This window comes from Callospermophilus lateralis, chromosome 1 (assembly GCF_048772815.1).
Source record: "Callospermophilus lateralis isolate mCalLat2 chromosome 1, mCalLat2.hap1, whole genome shotgun sequence".
In the NCBI taxonomy this organism is placed as follows: domain Eukaryota; kingdom Metazoa; phylum Chordata; class Mammalia; order Rodentia; family Sciuridae; genus Callospermophilus; species Callospermophilus lateralis.
In genome coordinates, this window is record NC_135305.1 from 137,620,402 (window position 1) to 137,633,860 (window position 13,459).

The 13,459-nt window shown below is 47.2% G+C and overlaps 1 protein-coding gene across 6 annotated transcripts in view; it reads left to right on the plus strand.

Annotated features, from left to right (window-relative positions):
• Txnrd2 (thioredoxin reductase 2) overlaps positions 1-13,459 on the plus strand; it is an 88,136-nt gene that overhangs the window by 43,796 nt on the left and 30,881 nt on the right. For all 6 annotated transcript variants that reach the window (XM_076857733.1, XM_076857681.1, XM_076857706.1 and 3 more), the window contains exons 12-14: positions 8,231-8,367; positions 11,791-11,886; positions 12,239-12,331. In XM_076857733.1, coding sequence (XP_076713848.1) covers positions 8,231-8,367; positions 11,791-11,886; positions 12,239-12,331 — 326 coding nt within the window. The remainder of the gene's footprint in view (positions 1-8,230; positions 8,368-11,790; positions 11,887-12,238; positions 12,332-13,459) is intronic.

Consider the following 13,459-nt stretch of genomic DNA (forward strand, 5'->3'; position numbering starts at 1 on the left):
GACACTGGGGAGGAGCTGATAGATGCCACAGAGCATGGATATACTAGTTCAGAGAACCTTATACCTCCCCAGGCCAAACCCACCAGGAACCTGCCCCTGGGGTGTCACAGCTGTGGGTGGGGGCCTGGGAATCATTGAGAAGGAGCCATTCTAGAAAAAAGAAGAGGAAGAGGAGGGAAAGGAAGAAGGAAGAAGAAGGAGGAAGAAGAGGGCTGAGGGTGTAGCTCAGTGGTAGAGTTCATGCTTAGCATGCTCAAAGCTCTGGGTTCTAGCTCTAGCTCACACATACACACATACATACATATACAAAAGGAGTAGGAGAAGGAGATCAGAGCCTCTCAAGGATCTGACTCTAGACTCCACAGATGTGAACCTTCTATATGCCTGGTTCCAGTGCCACTCTGGGGTGGGCAAATGAAAGGCCTGGCTCTTGAACTAGGCTGGTACTGGAGGACTGAAGCCTATGTGAAGCTCTGCCTGCCTTGCAGGGCAGCCATAGCTAGCTCTACCCTATTGACCCTTGCACCTCCTAGCATGGAGCTTCTGGCTGTGTCCTTTATGCCCAAGCTATGTTCATCTCTATCATAGCCCCTCATCCATGCTGCCTACTCTGGCTGACACTTAAATCTCACTTCATTATAAGGCTTGTTCTTCCTTAGTGGGAACATATGTTCCAGGCAGGCATGAAATTGGAGGGTATGCTTTTTTCCATTGTGGATAAGAGAAACTCATGTTGCTGCATGTGGCCTACTGTCTATGTTTCTCTGTGTCCAGCAGAGCAGGTAGTGATGAATGATGTCCGCCTTCTGGGTGGGTTTTGGCCTACAGCCCTCTTTAGCTTTGCCTTGGAGAGGGGCTGACTGGCAGGCATGGTGGCTGGGTACCCCTGGGCCAGCAACAGCAGCTGGTGGGATTCCCAGTATGATTGGAAGAGATCTGGTCCTGCCCCATTGCTCTGAGGGTCTCAGGGGCCAAATTCTGCCTACCTTAGGGTCCTTGGTCTGAGGGAAAGGGCTGTCCTATTGGCAAGTCACATGGCTGGGCCTGGGAGAGGAGGCAGATCCAGTGGCCAGAAGTTTTTAGTACAGGGCATATTGAATATCCCCCATCAAAGACCCATCCACATGTTTACTCAGAGGAGGAAGTGAGAATGTCCATTTATACCTGGAATGTTAATGCCCTCATCATTTGCAGAAAATGTGACAGAGCATTATGTGTCATTTACATAAGAAGCTCTAATCACGAAAATCAACGGAGATGTCTACCAGTGAATGAGAAAAGGCAGGAACTGGCAGTTCACCAAAGAGAAACTATAGTTGATAAACATGTGGCCAGAAAGTACTTAATTTATTAATCATCAAAGAAGTGTAAATTAAAACATTATAAGAGGAACCTCTGAGCCACCCTTCCTCCCCAGTGAAGGTACATATTCAAGAATAAGGTGCAGTGGCACATATCTGTAATCCCAGCAACTCCAGAGGCTGAGGCAGGAGGATCACAGATTCAAAGCCAGCTTCAGCAATTTAGCAAGCTTTGAGCAACTTACCAAGACCCTGTCTCAAAATAAGAAAAGAGCTGGGGATATGACTCAGTGGTTAAGTGCCCCTGGGTTCAATCCCTGGAACCCCCCCCCCAAAAAAAAGAAGAAACCATCCTGAAAGGAGGCCCCCACCTTGTGCTGGGAAACTTCACCCTTCTGTCCAACTGTCTCTCCTCTGAGAATTTGTTCTAAGAAACCTAACAGACACATAAACAAAGGAGTTCCTCAGGTCTCCAGCCTGGTGGTATCTAGGAAGGAAAGATTCAGAAGCCACAAAATGTCCCACCCCAGGTTCAATATTGCTTGACAGACACCACACTGGGCTTTCTAGAGCTGAGGCCATGAGGCTGGAGCTATACGAAATACAAAGGCTCCCACAAAGAGGCCTAGAGCTGGCATCCTGGGACCCAGCTGGGACTGAGAAAACTCTTGAGTACAAGACATGGGATCTCTTCTCCCCTCCCACCAAATTGGCTGAGTGGCCTTCATAGCTGCATAAGACAAGAGAAAAGTGGTCAAGGAGATGACTTGGGGCATGTTGGCCTGCATCTTTCTTCTCATACCATGTAGGGTCCACTGGACCTCAGCCTAGAGTGGCTGAAGCTACCCTACTTATGGACCTTGGCATCTATTCCTTATCTTCCACTGGGAATTCAGCCTCAAACTGAAGGAGTACCTATACCTGATTGGATCCCCAGCACCAACAGGGAGGTTTGACCTTGCTCTGAGCATGAGGGAACAGTGTTTCAAGTGGTTATGAGGTGTTTGAAGTCATGGGACCCACCCTGCCTCTTCTGTGCTAGAGTCCTTTGCTTAGCCAGGTGCAGAGTAGAGGCTCAGAGCTCAGTGTCCTGGCTGGCAGAGTCTGTCACAGCTTCAAGACATGGCCCCATGATATAGAGCACCTGGGCGGAGCTGGCTTCCCTGCCCACTAGGGTCAACCCCTGCTAATATACCTTCTAAACTCTTTCTCAAGGTTGGACTTCATTGCCTATCTTGGCCTCTCTTCCCTCTTCCCTTTACCATCTATTCCAAAAGCAACAACAGAGCACATAGGCATGTAACAGAACATACTGGGCAAGTTTTTGCCACACTGTCCATTCTTCTTGCATCCATCCAGCCATCTATTTCCTACATACTCATATTCTTGCATACTTCCCTAGAGTACACATACAATATGTCCTTAAGAGTTATGGCTTTGAAATGGATCAGAGGGACCACTTAGTTCCATGCCTCCATTATCTCCTGCAACTGCTTTTAAATACAATAACATTTTAGCCAGGCCCAGTGGCACATGCCTATAATCCCAGTGACTTGGGAAGCTGAGGCAGGAGGATTGCAAGTTCAAAACCAGCCTCAGCAATTTAGTGAGGCCCTAAACAACTTAGAAAGATAAAAATAAAAATTTAAAAAGCTCAGATCCGGGCATGGTGACACATGCCTATAACCCCAGCAGCTCAGGAGGCTGAGACAAGAGGATTGCAAGTTCAAAGTCAGCTTCAGCAATAGCAAGGTGCTAAGCAACTCAGTGAGACCCTGTCTCTAAATGAAAATACAAAATAGGGCTGGGATATGGCTCAGTAATTGAGTGTCCTGAGTTCAATTCCCAATCCAGCCCCCACCCTCAAAAAAAAAAAAAAGCTCAGTGGTAAAACTCCCTTGGGTTTAATCCCTAGTACCAATCAATCAATCAGTCAACATTTTGATCAATAATGGACCAAATATATGACCATAAGGTTTATAATAGAACTGAAAACGTTCTATGGTATAATGACCTCTTCAAAGTTAGTGTAACTGTAGTTCAACACTTGCTTGTTTGTGGTGCTGCTGTTGCAAACAAATCTATTTAGATGCACAAATACTTTCCATTGTGTTACAACTGCGTACAGTGCCCAGAGAGTAAAATTCTGTGCTGGTTTGAGTCTAGGAGTAGTAGGCTATATACACAATCTCCCATGTGTGCATGCACACACATAATCTCTATGTATGCACACACATATACATGCTGTTGGATTATGGGGACACATATGCATGTATATATGTATGCACACACATAGGCATATATGTGTGTGCATATACATATCTATATACATACGAGATATATCATAAAGCCCAGGTGTGTAATAGGCCATATCACCTAGGTTTGTTTAAGTAGACTCTAGATGTTTGCACATTGATGAAATAACCTAACAACAAATTTCTCAGAATATATCTTGGTCATGAAGTGTTGCATGGCTGTATCTTTATTTCCTCTGGACATTGGCACAGAGCTTTGTCAGCACCTGTAAGGTCCATAATTATTGGTTACTGCAAAGAGCATAAGGAGATATTCTTTGCCTCCCCAGGAATAGTCAGGCAGGTGTACACGGGACTGTGTAGATACAGGGTGGCCAGCATTGTAGCAGGGCTATTAGCTTTGCTGTAAGTTCAACTGTCTCCAGGAAGCAGCTGTTGAGTTGGACAGACCAGCATGGGGAGGGACCTAACAATTGAGCTCTGAGCCCCAGACTGCTGGAACCCTTGTCTCCTGAATGCCCCAGTCCTGCCCATGTGACCTCAGCTCCTTCCTCTGATGTGGTCTCTCACCACTGAGTCTGGGCTGATCCTAACTGGTGCCAACCCACCTGGCATCCAATTCCTGTGGCCTAGCAGCTCCAAGAGGCTGGAGCCAGCCTCCCATGAACTTGAGCAATTCAGCTTAGCTGAGCCTCTGTGTTTTGACTTCCCACTGTGGGGCGGCAGCTGGAGACTTAAAGTTTCCTTTCATAGGGTCATTATCTTCCCAGAAGTTCAGGTGGACGCCACCCAATTCCCGGCTGCTGCCTGCTGAACTCTGTTTTGTCTGAGACTCCAAGAGTTGATAAAATGATACCTCTAATAGCAAATCACTTTTGTCATTAGAGAATCTTGAGCCACTGGGAGCCAAGAGCACCCTAGCCCTGGAGGACCACCCACTGGCTCAACCAGGTCATACTCCTCAGAATTGGGGGCTAAAGGAACCTCCATGGACAGCTCAACTATGATAAGATCCATATGTTGCCTCTCTGCCTATAGGCCCAAAGCTGTATGGAGTCTGGAGAGGACAGCCATGCCAATGCTACCAGGGACTGCCTCTACCCCTCCTGACTTTTCACCTGGAAAGCAGGATCAGTGGGTTCCAAATGTGCCTTAATATAGGTGTAATGTGATTCAGACATTGCCCCCAAAGCCCAGCTCCTCTCAACTCTGAGGTCTCAAAACTGGGGCTATCTGCTGGGCAGCCATTTGGGGCATGTAGGAGAGGACTTAGTGGAGGCCTGGGACATGGAGTGGCTGGAAGACCTGGCTGCAAGCCCTGCTCATTCAGCACCTGTGATGTCTGCCTGATAAGTAGGTTGTGGGCCTGCTCTGAGAGTCTGGGTGGAGCATGAGCTTACAAATTCTCACTGCTGGCTCTTGTTGGCTTGCGCTTTACACAACACTGACTACAGGCCATACTGTTGGATTATGGGGACATATGGGTGAAAACTGCCCACTTTTTATATTGGTAGAGAGGAATATGAACCCATCCTGATGTGAGGGGCTTGCCTGTACGAGGAGCTCAATAATGGGGGATGGTAAATGCTTCAGGGGAGTCCTGGGGGTTGATTGAGTGGGGAGAAGATTGCATCTCCCAGGAAGAGCCATATGGAGAGTTGCCAGGTGGTCAGCTTACTTGGAGCTCCACAAGACTGAGATATCCCATACCCCAAAATACAAGACAGTTGTAGGGTTTACATTCTACTTGGATGGAGCAACTATTCCTATAATCACTACTTATAGATGTAGTTCAGTAGTTAAGGACCCTAGGTTCAATCTCACTAAAATGGGTGTCTTCCTCTTGGGGTATGCTGCTTTTCCATGCTGCCTGGCCTTCTCTGTTATGCAGTGTCTTTGATCATATTCTGCCCCATTTACAAGCCATCTAGACCAGGAAGAACCTGATCTTGGTGGGAGGCATTTAGAGATCCCATTCTAGGGCTAGAGTCACTTGTTGATCATTTCTGCTGCTAGACCAGAGCCCAGAACTTCATATTTTGGAAAAGAAAAGAAATTACTATTTACAGTTGAAATGTGAAATTACAGGGTCTTAATTGTCCTCTTTGGATGATATTTTGCAGCTTTCTTTATTATTAGGAAACATGGGCTCCTTCCATCTTCTCAACAATAGTTGAGCCTGGTACAGTAACACACACCTGTAATCCCAACAACTTGGGAAGCTGAGGCAGGAGGATTGCAAGTTCAACACCAGCTTCAGCAACTTAGGGACGCCCTAAGCAACCCTATCTCAATTAAAAAAAAAAAAAAAAAAAAGACTGGAGATGTAGTTCAGTGGTTAAGGACCCTGAGGTTCAATCCCTGGCATAGAAAAAAAAAAAAAGTCAACCCTTGTCTATGGATTCAACCAACTATGGATGGAAAGTACTGTCTTGCTGCACTGTATTGAACATATACAGACTTTTTATCTTTATCTTGTCATTATTCCTTAAACAATACAGTGTAACAACTATTTACCTAGCATTTACATTGTATTAGATATTATCAATAATGTAGAGATAATTTAAAGTTTACAGGAAGATGTGGGTAGATTATATGCAAACACTGTGCCATTTTGTAAAAGGCACTTGAGTGTTATTATCCCTGTTGGGGGGACCTGGAACCAGTTTCTCACAGGTACAACTATAATGCTTTTCTTGTGTGCTCTGTTACCAGCCTTATATGAAGTTAGGTTCATTCATTTTAGGTTATTTATGGTTTTTAAGAATTTTTCCTGTGTTAATATAATATTATTTTTTGAATATATAATTGTGTAGAATTCAAGAAAAAAGAAAACCAAAATGTCACAAGATGTGTTTGGACCACCTCAGTCCCTCTGTCCTCTTCTCTCACTTCCTGTAAGATTCTGCTTTTACTCTTTCATTGATTCCTTTTGCAAATGTGTGTGTATGTTTTACAGGCACATGTATGTGCACATGAATTTCCTCCATCTTCACAAGGATGCTCTGAACACTCACTGCTTTGCTGTGTGCCTGCCCTACTCTATCCCATAGCCCCTCAGATCACCTAGGTAGCCCCTCCTGACTTATGTCAGCATAGGGACTCCCTCTGCTAAAGTTCAGGCAGAAGAACTGGTTCTGCAATGGTCTCATGGCCTTCCCCTGTGACTATTAAGGCAGGATGGAAAAGGAATCTCCATGTGAGCCATATGCCTCATCTTGTCTGGGTCTCACATTGGCACTGTTTACAGATGAGAACACTGAAGTTTATAGAGAAAAGAGGCTTGTCCAGGATCTCTTGTTCATGGAGGGACAGGGAATCCCAGGCAGTCATCTCCCAGCATGTAGTAGTCCAAAGCAGAATCCAGCAGGGGCCCAGGGCCCACCTTCAAAAAGCATTATCTAAGTAGCTTTTGCAGCATGTCAGTTTAAGGGTCTCAGTTCCATGTAGGGTTACTTCTAAGGCCTAAGTTGTTCTGCCCTGGGTTGTGGGAACCAGACCTCCTCTGCATTGTCAGAAACAAAAAATAATATATAACATCTTCATGTTACAACCAAAGGAAAGGGTCTGGGGTACAGTTCAGTAGTAGAATACTGGCCTAGCACACATAAGGTCCTTGATTTGATCTCCAGCACTGGGGGGTTGGGGGGAACAACCAAAGGAATGAAGAAGGCATCATTAGTGGAGAAGGAGGCCCTGAGCATGCATCCTTGGAGGGGAGAGACCTTAAGGCCCTGGGTGGGGCCAGACAGTGTCAACTGAGGCTATAACCCAGTACACGTCCAACTGTGCCTCAGACTGTCCAAATGAGAAAGAGGCCATCAAAGCCATTTGGTGTCCCTCAGAGGAAGCCCACCTGGGCTCTCAAAATCTGGGGGCTGTGTTCCTGGTACCCAATGGCAGTGAGCTGTGGTGTGGAGGATGATCCAGCAAGAGGACCAGGTGCCAACAGCACTACTCTGTGTTTCCAAGGAAGGGCTGGTTTCTCAAGATGAAGACAGTATCAGAGCTATTCATGCTAGTACTGGTGGTGGTCCAGGCTAGGTTGAGGCCCATGGAAGATTCTAGAGTCTTATTTCTAGCACCCTGATATTGGGCAGCATTTGTATTTGTAAGCATCTGCTCTTTCCCCCACATGCCAGAATGCAGCCACTGAGAAGGCTTCTCTCTTCAGTATGCAGCAATGTACTAGTTGTGTCATTTGATAAAGGTTCATAACAGACACCCCTGCCCCTCTTCCATGGTGAAGCTGCTCGTCTACAGAAGCCAGGAGCCCTTTGAGACCATCTGTACTTCACATTTGACCATTTCTAAGATCATTCTGAGAAATGTTTTAAGTTTTTTTCTTGTTCCTCCTCCACTCTCCCCTCCCCATCTCCTTCTCCTCCATCTCCTCTATCTCCTCCTCCTCTTTCTCCTCCATCTCCTTCGCCTCCTCCTCCTCCTTCTCATTTTTTGTTTGTTTGTGTGTTTGTTTTGAGACAGGGTTTCACTGTGATGGCCAGGCTAACCTCAAACTCCTGGCTCAGGTGATCCCTCTGCCTCTGTCTCCTGAGTAGCTGGAACTTCAGGTATACTACAACCATGTCCAGCTCCAAGAAATGTTTTAAATAAAAGGAATCTAGGTTAGAACTTCTAAAGAAAATCTTTCAGCCTTCTCTATCTTTCCTTCAGGTCGAATTCCAGAAACCAGAAATCTGAATCTGAAGGAAGTTGGAGTGAATATAAACCCTGAGAATCAAAAGATCATTGTTGATGCCCAGGATGTCACCTCTGTCCCCCACATCTATGCCATTGGAGATGTTGCTGAGGTATGACCTGTGCCCCTCTGTTCATCTCCTATGACCAGGAACCCCCCAGCTGTCCGTGTTCCTGTGGCTGCTGTCACATGGGAAAGAGACATTTCTTCAATTACAGAGGCACTGGACCAAACCTCAGGGGTTGGAAGGGTGTGTTCTGGGAAGAACTGGGCATTAGATTCAGCTCTTTCGAAAGCTTCCCTCCCCACCCCCCGTGCAGAGTTAGTGTGGGATAACTTAAAAAAATGGCTGTAAGCTCAACTAGCCACATCTCACAAATGACATTGTTGGAGGCCCTAGGGCCATCCTGTTCCCACAGGGGTAGAAGGGCAGGCCTAGTTCAGCCCTTCCTGGTCCTGCCCACCTTGCCTTATTTTTTCCTCTGATCTGCAGGCAGGTTCAATTTGCTCCCTGACTAGGGTATCACATGGGAGCGGGGTGTCTGCTTCTTACTGTTACTGTAAATAGGGGCCAGTTTGATCTTTCCTGGTGGGATGTTCAGTCCAAGGAAGACACAAAGGCATTGGAGTCTGCCTCCATCCACTGTAGCTGCAGTCACTTTCCTGTCTTACTATCTCCCCTGGAAAGCAAGGACTGTAGCATCTCCCTGGTAAGTCCCTGGTTAAAGTCCCTAGACCCTCCTCCTAGCTTGGGAGGCATCTAGTCACCCTCTCTTTTATGGGCACCCAGCAAGAAACCTGTATGGTTTCTTGAAAGAAATCAGTCGTGGGACACTGTTTCCCCACATCCTCAGGAACAGTTGGCCTGACCTGCATGTTTCTAATGCATTCGGGGGAAGGTGCCTCAGGACGTCCGAACAAGCTGAGAGGTGCTCCCTACATTCCTAGGCCCTGTCACCTCTTTGCAGTGAGATATGCTAATGTCATCCATGTGTGTGTTCATGTCCTGGGGCTGCTATAAACACATCACCACAAATTCAGTGGCTTAAAACAACAGATATTCATCTCTCACATTCTGGGGTCCAAAAGTCTGAAATGAAGGTGTAGGCCAGGCTGCACTCTCCAGGACCTTCTAGAGGAGGATTTTTTTCTGTCTCTCCCTGTTTCTGATGGCCCTGTGAGTTCCTTGAATCCTGTCCACATCACTTCAGTATGTACCCATCTCCTCCATGTGTTTTTGTGCCCTTATTTGTCTCTTACAAATGTCTCCCACAAATGTCTCCCATCAGATTTATGACCTATCCCAATCCACTGCAACCCTAATTATATCTGCAAAGACCCTATTTCCAAATAAGAACACATTCTGAGGTTGCAGGCAGTCATGAATTTTGGGAAGTCTCTATTCAACCCACCCAAATATATTAACTTACATTCACTCAGATGGGCATTCACTTGAGTTCCCACTGCATACCAGGCATTTTTCTGGGTACTGGGGACACTGCAGGAACAAACGTTACACCCACATGGAAGTGCTTCTTGGAAGAGGTTATAGATGATAGTAAGTGAATTATTTCAGACATCAAGAGATGCTTAGTACTAGGGATTAGGAGAGACCTAGAAGGAGTTAAGAGAGGGGGGGCCCAATGAGTGTCCACCCCTATGCTGGAACACAGCAGGCTTGGTGGGGATACCAGTGCTCTCAGGAGAGTACAGGCACCACCCTGTCCTGGATCACCCTAGAACCCTCTTTGGAAAATGCCAGCAAGGAGCTTGGAGGGAATGGGAGCCAGTATCTAAGGCTAGCAAGTCCCTGGGTGGGATATCCCAGAGCTAAGTGGGCACAGGTAGGCATTATCATCAATACTGAAGGACTATTCCTCCATGTTGGACTCTGCTAAGGCTCACACCAGGGAAAAGGTTGGCATACATATAGAAACAGATCAGAGCAGAGGGCTGTACAAGGTAAGGCCTTCCCTTGTTCCTGGGGACCAGCCTGATTATGTGGTATGAGTTATTCCTGCCAAATACTGGAACCCACACTAATCCTTTCTGCTGGGGCAATAGAGTCCTTCGTGCCCCCAGTGTGCAAGAGGCACCACCTACCAGCCATTCCTAATACATAGATGTGATCCAAGTTGCTGCTACTCAAGCACTCAAGCCCCTGTGACTCAAGTTCAAGAAACCATGTGTAGGGCACTGGAGGACACTGGGTACCCACTGCTGCCAGATGCAACCCCCACACCCTGCCAGGTAGATGTTCTAAGGCTCCCCGTGTTGAAAAGGATTATGAGACAGCTCTGGTGGGGCTTGCTATCAGAGTCTGTCCCCTTCCCTGCTGGACTGTACACAGTCCATCAAAGTAATGGCTTCTTTTGTCAACTGGCTCCAGCCCACTTAGCTGGGCAATGCAGTTGTTAGGCCTCTCTGCCTGTAGACAGTTTGGATGTGGTGATCTGTGTGCAGGCTTCTGTTGAATCCTGTGAGTGCTGTACCCTAAGACAACACCTGTTTTCTTACCAGCATAACACTGCGTGCATCTCTGTGCATCCTATGATGCCTCTTTTGCACCCACCAGTTGAAGTTTCTTCATCTGCATCTAACACAGTTCCCGGTCTCCAAGGCCTATAACAATGTGATAGAAATGATAACACTTCGAACTATATTGCCAGAAATACATGACAAATACAAAAGCATTCTTTGTAGCTTCAAAGGTCATTTTGAGCAGTACAAAGAGTTAACACCCAGTGTTAGACCAGAGCTGGGAAGAGCTCTGAGGATTGGGGGCAGGGGGATATTGTTTAATGAGATATTGTGTGCTGTGTGTGTGGATGTTTCCGCAGTTAGTCAGGCCTGGTGGAATGCACAGGCTGCTTTCCTGAGTTTATCTCTGCAGATCTCTATTCATTTCTGGAATGCCAAATAACATCTGCATTTCCTGCTGCAGAAGTGACTGGTAGCAGATCCCTGGTCTACACATGCAGGAAAATCCAGGGCAGGGAGTATACCCTGGGTTGAGAGGGGGGTCTCCTACAGTATGATACTTTGACTTGAGATTTGTCATGGGCTGTGACATGCACTTCAAGGCGTGTATCAGGAGTATATGGGCTACTTGAGGCTCATTTTAGCTGAAATCTCAGTTAATGGGAATGGAGCAAGGATCTCTTTTGAGGTTTGTCATGGGGACAAACCTTTGAGTTCATTAACATGAATAAGGGATTCAGAGAGAAGACTTGAGTGAGTGAAAGTGACCTGACTGAGCCCATTAGCAGTTCATTTTCTCTTCCTGGAAAGAGGGTCATAAGCACAGGTTTCTCCCCAGAGGAAGATGTAAGGAAGCCATTAAGAGAATAAGCAAACCAATGAGGGTCTTGGCATTCCTGCACCTTCTCACCAAGGGAGAATCAACCTCCAGTGGAGAAAGCTCTCAACTCGCTGCCATTCTGTGGATTTTCATCAGGGAGCTGCCCATGAGGAAGGTGATGGGTGGTGCCCTCTCTAATGTGGTACTGATATAACCTTGAGTTTCTTCCATCAGGGGCGGCCTGAGCTGACACCCACAGCTATCATGGCAGGGAAGCTTCTGGCCCAGCGGCTCTTTGGACAATCCTCAGACCTGATGGATTATAACAATGTGAGTTCTCTTAAAGAAACCCAAGTCCAGCCTGGAAAAGGCTAAGGCTGGATCTTCTGGAGTGGGTAGAGTATGTGTGTGCTCTTGTATGCCTGCATTTTTATGGTACATATGTGCCTATGTAAGTGGGTATGTGTATGTGAATGTTTTGTACACATATATGAGCAAATGTTTATGGTTTAGTCCAAGAGTGCAGCCCAGGAACTGTGAATGGATCCACTTGCTGTGCTTGCAGCCTGCCAGCCACTATGGCTAGGGCCCTGGCCTGTGATCACTTCTATTTGAATTACACAGTGAAGACTTTCAATTTGTGGGGTCTAGAGGCATACCTGACTCCAGACCTGCTTTTTAGGTTCCCACTACTGTCTTCACTCCATTGGAATATGGCTGTGTTGGGTTGTCAGAAGAGGAGGCTGTGGCTCGCCATGGACAAGAGCATATTGAGGTACATGTGTGGTTCTCACCCCACAGATGGTCCTTCCCTGGATGGAAGTCCTGTGAACAGGGGTATTTATGTCCCTGCTTCCTGTGAGCTGTGGCTTGGCAGGGCAGGATATGGGGATCCAGAATAATGGCTATGGAGGGAACACACAGGACAGAAGCATTGGAAGGCGCTCTAGAAATGAAGGAAGGCAAAGGCCACTGTCAGCTTTGGTGTGGGCTGAGCCTCAGCTTCTGTGGTCTCAGTGGCCATCTGCTACTGCATGTCATGTGACTATGGAAGGGCCCCAAGATGCCTCATTCTGAAGCTGAGTGGTCCAGCAGCCTCTAGCTTTCATGCCCAGCTGTGCTACAACACATCAGGGGTCCTCACCTTGGTACCAGCAGCTCCCTGCTAGAGTCTCAGGGCATCAAAGTACCAGCCCCATTCCAGCATGAAGAGTACTTGTCACAGAAGACCTGAGGGCCCATGTGCCTCTGTGGTTCTCACCATCTCACAGGGGCATGATCTCTCTCAACCTGGAATAGCTCCTCTGGGGTGTCCTCTGACCACTGTTCTCCTTTACTCTGTCCTCTTACCTAAGGCTGCCCCGTCCCCTCCTACCTGTATACCTCTGGGCATTCCCCCTGCAGCTCCAGCAGGCATGATCCCATTTTGCCCCAATCCAAGCTTCCAGTCCTCTTCCCAGACTCTTTAAATCCTTGCAGGCCTCAGTGGCCCAGACTCAAGCATTCATCCCAAAGAAAGGAGTTTTTATAGGGCAAGATTACTTTTTGGGGTCTGCCCTGGCAGGTGGGCTATGGCCCCCAAGGTGGCCACAGAATATGTCTAGGTGCTCTGAAGGGAAGTTGGAGGCTTTGAAACTTGCCAGGCTGTGGAAGCTGAAAGCCTTCCATGTGGTTTCATCTTCCTGCTACAGCAGCTTGCAGGCGGTAGGGGAAACCAGACCCCATGTGGCCTGGGCAGGGAGGTCTGTGCCATTCAGGAATGAGTCACTGGACTCCAGAGCCTGGTCCTTCCCCTGCACCTCAGGCCCCTCCATCACTAGGAAGCATCTGACAGGCCAGCCTTCCCTGTAGCACTTTATTTGCTATTTTTGTTTGATTCATCATAAGTACACTGGGACATGTG